Source organism: Phyllosticta capitalensis (genome assembly GCF_038381095.1).
Source record: "Phyllosticta capitalensis strain CBS 128856 chromosome Unknown BKA78scaffold_2, whole genome shotgun sequence".
Lineage (NCBI taxonomy): Eukaryota > Fungi > Ascomycota > Dothideomycetes > Botryosphaeriales > Phyllostictaceae > Phyllosticta > Phyllosticta capitalensis.
The window spans coordinates 554512-567967 of NW_027117440.1; the positions used below are offsets into that span (position 1 = coordinate 554512).

The 13456-nt window shown below is 56.1% G+C and overlaps 4 protein-coding genes across 4 annotated transcripts; 3 read left to right on the forward strand and 1 right to left on the reverse strand.

Moving 5' to 3' along the window:
- Nucleotides 1-90: 90 nt before the first annotated feature.
- Nucleotides 91-3948, forward strand: BKA78DRAFT_70718 (calcofluor white hypersensitive protein-like protein). The gene is made up of 13 exons (XM_066893618.1): nucleotides 91-283; nucleotides 342-387; nucleotides 473-503; nucleotides 554-593; nucleotides 660-756; nucleotides 811-1143; nucleotides 1193-1319; nucleotides 1398-1436; nucleotides 1485-1569; nucleotides 1618-1663; nucleotides 1713-3529; nucleotides 3609-3751; nucleotides 3833-3948. The coding sequence occupies exons 1-13, from the start codon at nucleotides 248-250 to the stop codon at nucleotides 3843-3845; spliced, it is 2853 nt and encodes a 950-aa protein (XP_066747420.1). The 5' UTR covers nucleotides 91-247; the 3' UTR covers nucleotides 3846-3948.
- A 1669-nt stretch (nucleotides 3949-5617) lies between these two features.
- Nucleotides 5618-6946, forward strand: BKA78DRAFT_70776 (uncharacterized protein). The gene is made up of 2 exons (XM_066893619.1): nucleotides 5618-5995; nucleotides 6060-6946. The coding sequence occupies exons 1-2, from the start codon at nucleotides 5728-5730 to the stop codon at nucleotides 6761-6763; spliced, it is 972 nt and encodes a 323-aa protein (XP_066747421.1). The 5' UTR covers nucleotides 5618-5727; the 3' UTR covers nucleotides 6764-6946.
- Nucleotides 6947-7341: 395 nt separating this feature from the next.
- Nucleotides 7342-8109, reverse strand: BKA78DRAFT_304921 (uncharacterized protein). The gene has a single exon (XM_066887663.1). It carries the CDS (start codon nucleotides 7953-7955, stop codon nucleotides 7410-7412), a length of 546 nt encoding a protein of 181 aa, XP_066747422.1. The 5' UTR covers nucleotides 7956-8109; the 3' UTR covers nucleotides 7342-7409.
- Nucleotide 8110: 1 nt separating this feature from the next.
- BKA78DRAFT_376872 (uncharacterized protein) lies at nucleotides 8111-9710 on the forward strand. Its single transcript, XM_066892847.1, has 3 exons — nucleotides 8111-8431; nucleotides 8484-8730; nucleotides 8886-9710. The coding sequence occupies exons 1-3, from the start codon at nucleotides 8173-8175 to the stop codon at nucleotides 9679-9681; spliced, it is 1302 nt and encodes a 433-aa protein (XP_066747423.1). The 5' UTR covers nucleotides 8111-8172; the 3' UTR covers nucleotides 9682-9710.
- The last annotated feature ends 3746 nt before the right edge of the window (nucleotides 9711-13456 follow it).

Sequence of the window (13456 nt, forward strand, 5' to 3'; positions counted from 1 at the left end):
GCCGAGGCTTGGTAGGGCGGTCAAGTGGGCGGTGCCGCGTTGAAGCTACCCCTTTGGGTCCAGCCGCCGCCTGCCGCATCTTACGATCCGCGCTCCTTAGGTCGTGTCCACTCCAGAGCGCGTCTCTTGGAGCTCCAATTTCCTTGGTCCTCTTCCGAACTCCCCGGAGCTTGGCCATTCATCTCATCCTCTCGTTACCGACACTATCAACCTCCCTACTTCGTATGGCCGACTGCTGAGAGGCACCATGGGAAAATACAAGGACGGGGAGCCCGTTGCGGCTGTATGTTGCTCCTGTGGGCCAGGGATTGATCGACTGATCAGAGCTGACGATTGCGCAGTTCAATGGCAAATGGATCTCGGTGCTTCACACAATAGTTGCCTACGGTACGCGCGACCCGGAGCTCCGCCGCCCTTGATTGCAGTCAGCAACAACCGAATATTTGGATGAAAGGCTAACATGGTACTCCAGCGGCATTTCTGGGAGCTTTGTTTGTCGGAGTGTAAGGAGAGGCTCGAGCATTGGGATGGGATTGCGCTGATGTCTTCCTAGCTCCCTCCACTACCACAAGATTGTCGAAAACGAGCACTATGTATGGACCCCTGCTTCCAAAGACAGCCGCCTATGGACAGCTTGAAGGAGATTCTGACAAGCACAGGGCTACCCGCAAGAATGGTTTCCATCAGTGTCCGCGACAATCGGCGACCGCTACCCTGAGCGCTCGGTTTTCCAGGTCTTCATTGCCATGACTGCCGGTACGATCAAAATAAGGAACATGATTGGAGGCAACTGCTGAGATGTTTGGACAGGTCCAAGATTTGCTCTGTGCTTTCTCTGGTACATCCTAACAGCTAGACCGGGTGCTGCACTGCCCAAGTTCATTGCAGGCGTTGGCATTTTCCGCACCTTGACTTGCGGCGGCTGGACGTACGTCACGTCAACGGACGACCACGATTGGCACGATATTTTCATGATCTCTTACTTGATCGCCACAATTCCATGGACATATGGCTGCTTCATTCTCAGCCCGCCCAACCCGCAGGCTATCAAGTACCGCCGGATATTCGCGACCAGCTTTTTCGCGACCATTATTCCCCTGGTCTACTTCTTCATTCAGCACAAAGTCCACAAGGTCGCAGGAGGTAGGAGAAGACAGTCCCATGAAAAGATTTCACCACTAACAAAAACCAGCTTACACCACTTATGCCTTCTTTGAGTGGTCGCTTGTCCTGCTGGATGTTGCATTTGATGCGTGTACATTTTTTGATTTCTCGGGCTTTGAGATTGTTGTCAAGGACATTAGGGGCGTCAGCAGAGGGTATGTTCCATGGCTGCCGAAATAGATAGCGCACAGGATACGCGTCCTGATCAAAGATCAATTCTGATACACCTACAGAAGTGCCAAGCAAGTTGCCGACCGTATTGCTGAAAAAGAGTACGTTTCTAGACTTTGACCACTTGTCACGAGTGCTAAAAGATCCAGGAAAAATCGTGAGCTTGCGGAGCTCTACACTGGCGGCTTTTCATGGCCGGCTGCCTTTGATGCGGCTGCCGATGTTTACAACGGCGTAAGTTGAGTGGCCTTGTCAAAAGCAAAGCGCTCCTAACACGTTTAGTTTATTTTCTGGTCGATGCTGACCTCTCTCGGTCTCTGCGTCTGGTGTAAGTATTCATCGGCCGCTGCTCCGCGGAACCAAGCTGACAGCAGTAGACTTCCCTCTCTGGCACATGGGAATCTCAGGCTACGAGGTCTTTGTCATGTCGACAGTTTCTCCCTTCGTCCTTGGGATCAGGTCTTTGCGAAACGCTGTGATCAGGAATGTTCGCCTCACTCACCTCCTTGCTCTGGCCGGTGTAGCTGCGTGGAACGTCAAGTCGCCCGAATATCGTCTGTTCACTGTGGGCTTCGGTGTCTGGATGGCATCTCTTTCCTGGGCTGCAACCTTTTACGCTGAGCGATCGCAACCGCACCGCCTTGAAGCGCGCATCTCTGCATTTGCTCTTGGCCTCATCTTGTCGAGCATTGCCAAGTTTGCATTTTGGACCAACAACCCGATCTGGCCAATCATGCATGCTCCCAACGGCGGATGGAACAAGACTGGCCTCGTCTTGGCTGTCCTGGCCGTCATTCGGTCTACCAGGTTCACGGCAAGCAGCACCGCAGATATCCCTGCCCCTGGACCCCAAAAGGGCTCTGCTTCCATGGCAGGCCTCGGATTGGCTGGTCTTTTCTTCGCCATGCACTCCCTCCTCTCCGACTCTAGCACCATGATCCTCTGGGTCTGGGAAGGATATCCTGTCCGTGGCCCGCTTTCTGTACCTCACGGTGCCTGGACTCTCGCCGCCATGGGTGCTGGTCTTGCTTTTGGTCTCTTCCAACCGAACATCGCCCGTAGCTGGACCCTCTATGGCATTGGCTCCGTCGGGGCTGCTGTTTTGACCGTCTACAAGAATTGGTTCGGCTACTACGGAGCGCTGACTCTTGCTTTTTATGTCATGGCGGCTGCTGTTCCTTTGATTTCTTCGGCTGCGCGCCACTCGCCAGCGCCCACCTTTGGACTGGGCTTCCTCATCTACAACATCCTTGTGCTCGCCCATGTCTGGGTCGTGGCGTACGCATTTGTTCCTGGAGGCCCTCTTATGCGCGAGCACACGGATTGGGTGATGACGGCAATGATGATCTTCATTGGATGCGGTGTCTTTTCCGCCGCGTCCTCTGCCAGTGGTGCCTCGATTCCCAGCGCTCGGAAACCAAAGAGCCAGGCTGCGCGCAAGTCGCGTTCGTACTACCTCTACATCCTTCTGGCTCTGCAAGGACTTGCCGCCTCCATCGCCTACCTCCGTTTCCCCTCGTATGACTACACACCGTACCACGCTCCTGACAAGGTTGTCACGGCTGGTATCTGGACCATTCATTTCAGCCTTGACAATGACATGTGGTCCTCAGAGCGGCGGGTACGTGACTTGCTCAAGGAGATGGAACTCGACGTTGTCGGCCTCCTCGAGTCGGATCTGCAACGTATCATCATGGGCAACCGAGACACGACGCAGTTCCTGGCCGAAGACTTGGGCATGTACGTTGACTTTGGTCCGGGCCCTAACAAGCACACTTGGGGCGCCGCGCTGCTGTCCAAGTTCCCCATTGTCAACTCGACACACCACCTGCTTCCGTCTCCTGTTGGTGAGCTTGCCCCGGCTATCCACGCAACGTTGGACATGTACGGCGAGCTGGTGGACGTGTTTGTCTTCCACTCGGGCCAGGAAGAGGACCCAGAGGACCGGCGCTTGCAGACCGAGTACCTGTCCAATCTCATGGGCTCGACACCGAGGCCTAGCATCCTGCTCAGCTACCTCGTCACCAAGCCCCAGGAGGGCAACTACAACACGTACGTCGGCGATGTCAGCGGCATGCGTGACATTGACCCCTCGGATTGGGACCGCTGGTGCGAGTACATTTTGTACAAGGGCTTGCGCCGCGTGGGCTACGCACGCGTCAGCCGCAGCACTATTACCGATACGGAGCTCCAGGTGAGTCCATGCATCTTCTCCCCCTCGATCTCCCTCCCGTCGTCACCAAACATTTAGAGATTGACTAACGACAATACAGGTGGGCAAGTTCGTCGTCGGCCAGCCCGAGGGCACCAACGACGTTATCCCCGAGGACCAGGTACCGTACGGATTGCGCTTCCCGACCATGTTCAGAGGCGCTGGCGTGCGCGACCATCGCTACCACGTGTTTGACGAGCCGAGGTGAGTCTTTGCCTAGAGCCCCCTTAACTCAGCTGCGTGATGTATGCCCTGTTGCGACTGGATGGCTAATTGTTGGCGCAGATACTATGCTTGATTTCCGTAAAGGTGATGCAAACTGAAGGGAAATGAGGGCGCTCAAAGAAGAGGTAGTAAAGCGCGAGGTATGTGGTGTATGAATTGAAAAGTTGCTTGCTTTGTAGTCGACGCCTCTGCATTTTTTCCAATACTTCATCTACAGAAGCAACGTGACTGGTGACGCACTGTGGTCGTGTTTCGGCGCTTTGATCGCCAGGCGCGCCATGATTCCTTTTGTTGGTCCCTTGGACCTTGCTCGGGGGATATTTGCTATTTTTACTTTTTCCTCACACTGGCCACACCGCGTTGTAGCAGATCTCGATCTGAGATGCTGGGGTGTTGGTGATGGCGAATCTCCAAATTACGAGACGAGGTACGAGGAGCATTGGTTTGGGAACATACGTAAGCATGGCCATGTCTGGGCCGACGTTGGGACGGGTACATGTAGGCTCCAGCTGAACGGTTCGGTTTCGAAAAGTAGCTCGAGAGGCACATGCACGGTGAGATATGGGGACGGACGGACGGGCGGACGGGGAATAAAAGGTTAGGACGGCAGACGGGGTTGATGGGTTCAATCGCAATATGTCCAACAGTCAGCTCTGCGAACCTTTTTTCCCTCCGTCCGTCGCACAACTGGGAGTGGTGGACTACTGGCGGTTGGATTGGAGCGGCGCAGCGGCGGTGAAATGAGTGGCGCTGGGATGGATTCGATGGAACAATGGAACGAAGAGGAAGAGGCGCGCGGGAGGGTCCCGGTCAGCACTTTGTTTGCACTTTGCACCGCATCTGCCGCACTGCTCGTCGTCATGCTGCTGTGCTCCTCACTCGAATCTGTGTGCGCCCTGAGATGAGATCCGATGGGGGCAAGGAAGAGCAAACCCAAGGACCTGGAGCCGGGTGATCCCCTCGGCCACCCGGTCGCCCGGATACCTTTCCGCGTCGTCGCCCAGGGATCTCGCCGTGGTGTTGGTCAGCACCCGTTCCCGTCAGCTGGGCCAAGCTGCGCAAATTGCCTCGCTCCCAGAACCCAGACTGTGCGTCCGAGCCCATGACTTGCAGTTCATCGTCGTCTCCCAACACGGCGGACGAGGGGGGCGACGACGGTCGTCGACGAGAAAAGCGGTGCCCATGGCGTCAAACAGAGAAAAGGGCGTCCAAGATCTCGACGCCACGCAACTAATCAGAAACACAAAGTCTGGCCGTGCCCACAGAGGACTTCCTTTTTTGCTGCGCTCGACACTGACACCTCGAGCCGTCTTCCCTGCAGCAAGGCACCCTGGAGGTTTCTTTCCCCGCCAAAGGAGCTGGCCGGCCTAGATGCAGAGCATATGCCTAGGTGAGACGCACACGCGCACACGGCCGACCCACCGACGACTCGAATTGGCGCTACACTGCTAGCTGCAGACTCTCCAACCGCCGACAGACGGACGGCACGAGATGAGAGTTGAGGAGGAGCTGAGGGCGAGGCCTGCAATTCGCCTGGCCCGTTGCTGGCTCTCGGCTTCCTGGACACGCACGCGGTAGCTGTGCCCAGCAGAGCATTGGGAAAGAAAACTTAACATGCGCCCAGGCCCTTGCTGGTTGTTGTTGGCTGCTGCACTGCTGCACTGACTGACTTGGGCCGGGGCTGAAGACTCCCAGACGCACGATCTGCGCTGCGCGGGCCTGTCTGTCGAGCATTGGACCAATTGGTCAGACTGAGGTGCCCTTTTTCGCTGTTTCGATTACATGGACCCCTAGGCACGCCTGCCCGTTCGTCTCCACTATCTCTCAACCTCTGCCTACATACTTCAAAGGTTGCCATGGTACATGCGATCCGTCGGCGTCGTCTTCTTCGCTCCTCCGTTGCTCTCTCGCTTCCGTAAGATCAGACCATTATTTCAGCTCGCCAGAAAAGAAAGATGCTACGGGTTCGCAGCGGCGGCCTCCACCCCCCACTCTTCTCCTTCGCCTCACTCCTGCTGCCGCTGCTGGTGCTCGTCTCACTCCCGTCGAGGGTTTCTGCTGCCACTACCATTGCGACCTTTTACGACGACGCTTGCAAGGACTCGTACAATGGCTTCAGCGGCCCCGACGGCTTCCCCAATGGCACCTGCACCAGCCTGAACCAGATGAATGGCGGCTCTTTCAAAAGCTTTCAGGTCGTCGAGCTCGACCCGGGCTGCGCAGGTTAGCCTCCTCTCTCACGTCACGCTGCTCTCAGACCTCACAATGCTGACACGGCCCGCTCCAGTCACCATCTACGATAACAACACATCCGAAGGCATCTGCTCGCCCGTCGTCCTCCAAGTCGCCAACATCGCCAGCTGCTACAACACCACCTGGACCTACTACAGCATCGACGGGTGCACCGTCCCGTCGTCGTCGTCGTCCTCCCCCAAGACCACCTCTTCCAGCAGCACCCGCAAAGGAAGCAAAAAGAAGCACCGCAAGCACACGGCGGCCATCGCGGGCGGCGTGGTGGGCGGCATCGCAGGCGGCGCCGCCATCGCCGCGCTATCCTATTTCCTTTTGCGCCGGCGTCTTCGGGCTCGCCGCGCTGCGCACCTGGGATCAGCGCCCCAGGGACCGCCCGCTGAGCTGCCCCACGACGGCCATGTGTCGGAAATGGGGTCTGGGCCCGCGACGGGCGTGGGGGCCGTTGCTGGGCGCCAAGGCATTGCTGGCGGTAATAATAGGCACGAGATGCACTCCCCCGCGCTGCCGCAGCAGGAGAAGAATGCCGAGATGGAAGCCGTGGTGCCGAGCGAGTTGGGCGGTGGCATCGAGGGCCGCACGAGGGACGAGGTCGAGCAGGAGAAGACGCAGCCGGTCGAGATGGAGGGCGACGTGCGGTGGATGTGGGAGGGACGCGGCGGAGCAGGAGACGGGAGCGTGGGGACGCAAGAGACGAAGGACGAGAAGGAGGACAGGAAGAGGTGGAGTTGGGAGCGGTAAAGGTTGGTTTTTTTGCCTTTCAAAAAGTTTGGTCTTGTCTTGTTGGTTGAGCGAGGCGGCGGCGGCGGCGTTTTTCGCGATACCCTTCCCTTTTTCCGTTTAGTCTTTCGTCATGCGACTCACCATCCATCTCTCAATCACCTCTTTTCCTTCCTGTTGATATGACGGCCGCCATGACGTTCCTCCAAACGATATTTCATCCCCGTCCTCGCACTCGAGTAAATAGCTGCATCTTCTTGCCATCGTAATTAATCAACACCTACCTACAACAATCAACCTTGGCTCGCCCAGACAGAATGAGACACGGCAACGCCTCGATCTACAACCCCGTCGCACGGCGCCAAAAAGCCACTTCATGGCCGCCTCTAGCGACGGGACCTGTGAAGCGAGCGAGGTACGCGGTACATGGCTCGTCGGCCACGTGGGTTGGCGCCGTGGTACGTACCCAGCCCAGCGTAGCCGCCACGAAGCTTGGGCGGTTTCTCGAATCGGATGAAACGGAAAAAGGAGGCTCGAAACGAAAAAGGAAAAAAAAAAAAAAAAACGAATCGCACATTGGACTCGATTGGACTCGATGAGGGAATTTCGTGGTCTACATGACTGAGCGATATTGCTCGTTGCAGAGGGCAGAATTGACGCAGTGAGGTCATGCGCCGCTAGGGCTGCTGGTTTGACGGAAGCGCCCAACTCCAACGACGTGGTGGTGCAGCAGCAGAGGGCAAAAGAGGGAGGGGGCAGGCGGCGGGAGGGGCGCGCATGGTCGAGGCTGTCTTGTGGCGGTGCAAACGAGCGGAGGGGCAGGAGAGAACACAGCCGCGCGAGTGGAGAAGACGTGAGACGGGCGAGCTTGGCAGTTGCTCGAGGGAGACTCGAAATAGATGATGACGATGATGTTGATGGGTGGCAGGCGACGACGAGCTGAGCAAGAACTGGGAACCGATGACGGGAGGGAGCCGTCTATGTACCGTGTGTGTGCTGTGCTGGGCCGCCGGGATGATGGCGCTGGCATGACGACACGGCAAACCGCGGTGAGGGACAAAGGGCGCTGGGGCCAGCAGTTCAGGCTGATTTTTTGTGACGAGTTCAAATTCTCACGACTCGTGAAATATTCCAAGAAGGATTCTCTTTTTTGATCTTCAGGAACAGAGACAGTCTGGCCGTCGGTCCAGGATGATCCGTTGGTCATGGACATGGAGTCGCGTGGAGTGCATTGCTGCCCCGCAACTTGGGTTGTGATAATGGCGCAAGCCCGGGCGTATCGGTAGCGGCCGAGGTCTTGGTACGCCCGCTGACTGACCACTTGGATGAATCGTGAAGACTCGCCGCTTCTCCAGCAGTCTTTCTGTTCTCTCTCACTCTTCTCCTTCTCCCCTCACACCCCACGACACATCATCCCTGTGCCAGAAGCCATGGGTCGGCCCGGCTGGACAAACCGCTGGTCGCTGTCCCTCTCCCGCCGCCAAGAGCTCCTCCGCCTCCCCGACGAGATCCTGGTCTTGATATTCGAGTGTTGCGACATTGACAGCCTCCTGGCTCTGCGCTTGACTTGCCGCGCCTTTCGCACCCTCATCACCACCTACGAGTCCACCATCGTCCAGGCCGTCGCCCGCTCCACCTTTCCCGGCTGCAAGTTGATCCTGCGCCCTCCTCAAGACGCCGACCCGCAAAGTAAGCCACTCCCCTTGCCTTTTTTGCCCACCATCTCTGACCGCCTCGACAGAACCTCCCTACAACCTGAAATGGCTGACGGGGCTGATACCGCAGTTCCTGGCGACCATCATCGTCGACCGCCATCGCTACTGCGGCGCGCCCCTGCCCATGCTCGACGGCATACCCGCCGAGGACGAGATTGGCGATGAGATCCGCGACCACGTAGCACGCGGCTTCCGCATCCTCGAAGCATTAAGCCTGATCGCGCAGTACGTTGAAGAGACGCCCGACTCCAAGATCGAGTCGAAACTCCCTGCGTAAGTTCTCACGTGTCTTTATCTTTCCTAATCCGGAGGCCCGACTGCCCGTTTCGGGCAACCAAGAGACCCTTTGGGTTGGCGCCAACCCACCCCCTGGTTCCAATCCACCAACCCCTTACTCCGCACCGCTCGCGACTAACGCCCCCTTGCAGCGCCCTCGTCTCGCGCACCCCCGTCCCCCGACCCCGCTTCTCCATCAAACACAACCGCGTCTTCCGCGCATATCGCAAAACAACGCGCGCGCTCAGCTCCTGGCGACGGCCGCAGGAAAGCGCCGAGCGCAAAAAGCGCGCCCTCATCCAACGCCGCCAAGACCTCACCACGACGCTGCAGTGCCACTTCATCCAGAAGCGCCTCTCCCCCTCAGACGCCGCCGCCTTCGACGCCATGTGGGCCATCCTCCGGCCCGCCTTTGCGCACCACCGCTACTTCGACGACGCATACGGCGCCTCCTCCGCCGGCGTCCTCGACTGGGGCAAACCGGACCGCCGCGACGTCTTCTCCGACAATTCCTGGGCCAACTGGTTCGTCCTCCGTGCCGGTGCGAGCTTCTGGTGGCGCTACTATTGGGTCCACCGCCCGGACACCAAATTCGACCCCACGCAACCCAGCGCATACGCCCGCCGCCTCAACGCCGCGCGGCGACGTCGTCCCGGCGCAAACGCGTCGACAGACTCGAAAAACACGAACGCCGGCATCCGCGCCGAGGACGGCTTCGCGGCGCTCAAAACCGTGTACCGCGAGCGCGAGCGCGCGCAGATGGAGATTGAGCGCGCGGGCGCCATCGAGGTGTTTGCGACGATCAAGTACCGGATGAAGGGCGAGGAGAGGAAAAGACTGCCCAGCGCCGACGAGTACCGCGCCATGGTGCGCAGCGTGCGGGGCGAGGGCGCCAAGGAGCCGGAGGACGTGTTGGGCTGGCATTGCTCGAACATGGCGCTGCTCTGACGTCAGGGGGAAGGGGGGTGGTGGGGGTGGTGGAACTGCAAGGTGAGGGAATCAGGGGGCGGGGCGGGGGGATGCGGTTGGAAGGATGGAGAGTGGTGAGGGGGTGAGGGGATGGATGGTGGAAGCGGCGTTAATGTCTAGTCTCTGATCTGGCTTTTCTTTCTTTCTTTTCGTGTCGACACTTGATAGACTGGGACGGGATGGCCATGGCCATGGCCATGGGGACCTTCTTACGCACATGTATACGTGATGACTCACGGCCGAAACCTTACGGATTGGATCGGATTGGATTGGACTGGGGTTAGGTTCGGTTGGGATTGGAATTGGGTTCAACTGGGATCAATTGGGATCGCATGACATGGAAAGGGGTTGATTGATTCGATCAAGTGAAATGGGAAATGCACTCTGCAAACGTACAACTGACAAATGAACAGTCGTTCTTGCTGCGCATGTGTCGCTTTGATGTGTGTAGCTTGATTGTGTGCGAAGTGATGGGGTTTTGAGTTGGGGTGGAATATCAGCTTTTTGAAAGTTGATGTTTTGGATTGGTGGATCGGAAAGGGGAAGGACTGGGACTGTCAGGGGTGAGGGGTGATCTGTGGCTAGGAGAGATTCAGGAAGGGATCCGCGGCATGAAAAAGCACCCCCCGAGACAGTGCGAGAGTCCTACCTCATCACACTGTCGTTTTATTTCCGAGAAGAAAATCTTGAAGTGAAGGTCCGGGACCGGGAGTTGCGGACGTAGATAGGGGTCAGCGGGGGAGGAGAGAAGGGATTGGGACATCTCTAAGCAGTGGCATGAAGGGACATGAGGTGCAAATGCTTGATTGATGTGGATGCGTCTTAGTCGAGAGAATCTCGTCGATTAGTCTACTCTATCCATTGTATGTTGCGATTCGAAAATGTCCTGTGCTAGTGTTACAGAGAGACATCACCATCAGATCTCTGGGTGCAAGTGGTAGATGCTATGCCAATCTGAAGCGTGGAGGTGTTGTTGTCGTCGAATCGTTTGATGCAAAGGGCAAGACGTCGTTGTTGATGTGCTGGCGAGACTCGACCAGGCATCAAAAAGTCGTGCTACGGCGCCGTCCAACGAATCTGATTGTTGGGGTCGGTGTTCCCAGTTCTTTCGACGTAAGTGAAAAGAAACGTCTTGGGTGGGACGTCGCACTTGCCTTGTTCGAGGTCTTCCGCATTGCTCCCCCTGGTGGAAAGAACCCTTTTGAAAACAAAACCGCAGAGTGGAACAGCGACGGTGAGGACTGCGCTAACGATGGCGATGATGGATTCAGTTGACAAGTTCTGGTTCCCTGGAGCAGCGAATGGTGGGATGAAAGTGGCTGCGAAGAGTCAGCGTGTGAATTTATGTCGAAGTGAAGACAAACATATAGTTCATGTTGCTTGTAATAGACTGATTGTCGATCTCCAGTAGTGGATAAAAGCACCGAAAACGTTGAAAACCAGAAGCATTCGCTAAGACAAAGTGTGCTTGGAACTTGAGTATCAGAAAAACAGATAAAGGTAGAGTTTGGGTGTGTTGCCAAATGTCGGTCTTTTGTGCAGGTAGAAGGCAACTGAAAAGACTTGGGGAGACGCTGGGAGCTTGGCGAGGAGGCGCAGGGAATTCGCTGCAGCATCACGGATCCCGGTTCTACTTGATTGGTTGCGCATGAAAGCCGCTTTGATGTCGTACAGCAGTTGCGTAGGATTACGTCGAACTTATCCATACACTCACGCTTATTCCACATCAAGTACTTCAAAGTACTGAAACGGCACCTCACACTTGGGCAAGCTCTGTTCTACGACGCCGTCGGAAAAAAAAGGACAATGACTTAGCAAGCGCAATTTCTTAGGTTCACTTAGGCTCAAACCTCTTTGGATTAGTTCGGACAACATTTGTGGGTCGAAATAATCTATGTTGAAATGCCTGAAGATGGTCAGAATCTTGGAGGTACTTGCCGTTCTGCCATCCCTGCAAGCATTGTCAGCAGCCATCCGAATCCGACCACACACTCCGTCCGCCCAATCATAGCTCAAGGGTAGGGCCAAATCCCATCATTCGTGCATTACCCCGAACAAAAACGAGTCTAAGCTCAGGCGGATCTCTGCTTCCACTCTCTTCTAGTAGCAAGAGTTTTTCTACCTCTGATGACGTTCAGACAGGATGGCACCCTCTGTGTGTGCATGTTTCTGAATTCTTCTATTGATCGTTGATATTGTGACAGGCGGGACTGGTTGGAATTGACAGTTCAGTGACGATTCTCCTGGTTGTATGGGACGAAATTTCTCTTTGATCGAAGCCACGAGGACCGTAACGGACTGAAGTACCTCTCCTGGATCCGTTGGATTCATCTGTGCTGAACGCCATCTCTTCTCCGTTGCGACTAGAGAGATTGATGGTGGACGTGGCTCTAGAGTCGCTGCCATTCTCGGAACCACGTGTCGCTGGGGTTATCGTTCCCACGTTGAGATGACAAGTGGCTAGGTCCCGTGATTCGTTGAGGCTGGTGCCGTTTGTGTTTGACGTTGGGTATCCGAGTTCTGTTCAAGTAAGTAAAAGGCTTGAAATTGGGGCATCCGTCAGGAAGAGAACACTGACCTAAGTCTTGGCCTTGGGCGCTGGAACTTGCTGTTGTGATAGACTGCTCGGCAGACACACGAGAAAGCAGTCGTTTCAACAAGAATCCGCATGTTGGGACCACGAATGCAGCAAAGACCCCGACAATCGCGATGATGGATTCTTTCGACCAGCCGGAACTTCCATCCGATGCAAAAGCGGGTTTGAATTTGAATGAAGTGGCTGTGTATACAGTCAGTTCATATCATTATGACGAACGGCGATGGTCGACTTGCAGTTCATGATTCAGGGCCAAATGAAGAGACGACTTGATAGAAGAGTGGCGTTAGGCGAGATAATTGTTTCGGAGACTTCTGTAGTGGAACTTGAAAAGCACTGAGATATGAAGTGAATGTTCACGGAAATGGGACAGAGCAAAAGAGTAAAAGCCGCGAGTGTTTTGCGTAGATATCAGAAGCGGGCAAAGGCAGCTTTTGAACTTGGAGGGAGAAGGGAGATGTCCGACGGTCATGCCCCGTTCGAGGAGACAGGATGTTGAGAGAAGAGGACATGGTATAGTTGTCTTTGCATTTGGTTGGCTGGAACATTGGTCAGATCCCAGTAGGTCGTAAAGACGCAGAACCATTCCTCTTGTAGATGCTTAAGCGAGAAGTTACGGATCCTTGTAGGTAGCCACGTTGGTAGTGTAGGGCGATCCGCGGCTGGTTGATCCCTGTCGTGACATGATGAGTGACACGCGAGCAAGCGCGGCAAGCACCGCAGATAGAACCGCAGCTACCAGTAAGCCGAAGTCACACAAGAACGGATATCCTTCTACCAGGGAGCCAACAGCCTCCTTGGCGGAGGCGCGAGGGGGGCGCATCACCCCCCACTTGACGTTCAGCCTCGGCGACGGATTTTCCGTCACGCACTTTTGAGGTGCAGGTGCAGAGTGCAGGCGATTGGAGTGATTGGTTAGACGCGCAATTGGCCGTCAAAGGAATTGATGGAATCATAGGTCGGATTGTTGAACCGGAAAGGGCATGAACAAGCAAAGCCACGCTCGACAGCAAAAGCCACGCTGGACAGCAAAAGCCACGCTGGACGACAAAGCGCGGGCTCGCTTTGGAGGCAGAAACGAGCTTTGGCTGTCGCGCTCGGGCATGATGTCAGCAGCCTTGTTGCAACTGCAAAAACTCAAGCAATCTCCGAAATCGC

Excerpts from the sequence above, each read along its gene's own strand:
- BKA78DRAFT_70718 (XM_066893618.1), top strand. The coding sequence starts at position 248 with ATGGGAAAATACAAGGACGGGGAGCCCGTTGCGGCT. Across the intron at positions 1,320-1,397 it reads ATTAGGGGCGTCAGCAGAGG|AAGTGCCAAGCAAGTTGCCG; the intron begins GTATGTTCCATG and ends ATACACCTACAG. Across the intron at positions 1,437-1,484 it reads GACCGTATTGCTGAAAAAGA|GAAAAATCGTGAGCTTGCGG; the intron begins GTACGTTTCTAG and ends TAAAAGATCCAG.
- BKA78DRAFT_70776 (XM_066893619.1), top strand. The coding sequence starts at position 5,728 with ATGCTACGGGTTCGCAGCGGCGGCCTCCACCCCCCACTCTTCTCCTTC. Across the intron at positions 5,996-6,059 it reads GCTCGACCCGGGCTGCGCAG|TCACCATCTACGATAACAAC; the intron begins GTTAGCCTCCTC and ends GGCCCGCTCCAG.
- BKA78DRAFT_304921 (XM_066887663.1), bottom strand. The coding sequence starts at position 7,955 with ATGTCCATGACCAACGGATCATCCTGGACCGACGGCCAGACTGTCTCT.
- BKA78DRAFT_376872 (XM_066892847.1), top strand. The coding sequence starts at position 8,173 with ATGGGTCGGCCCGGCTGGACAAACCGCTGGTCGCTGTCCCTCTCCCGC. Across the intron at positions 8,432-8,483 it reads TCAAGACGCCGACCCGCAAA|AACCTCCCTACAACCTGAAA; the intron begins GTAAGCCACTCC and ends CCGCCTCGACAG. Across the intron at positions 8,731-8,885 it reads ATCGAGTCGAAACTCCCTGC|CGCCCTCGTCTCGCGCACCC; the intron begins GTAAGTTCTCAC and ends GCCCCCTTGCAG.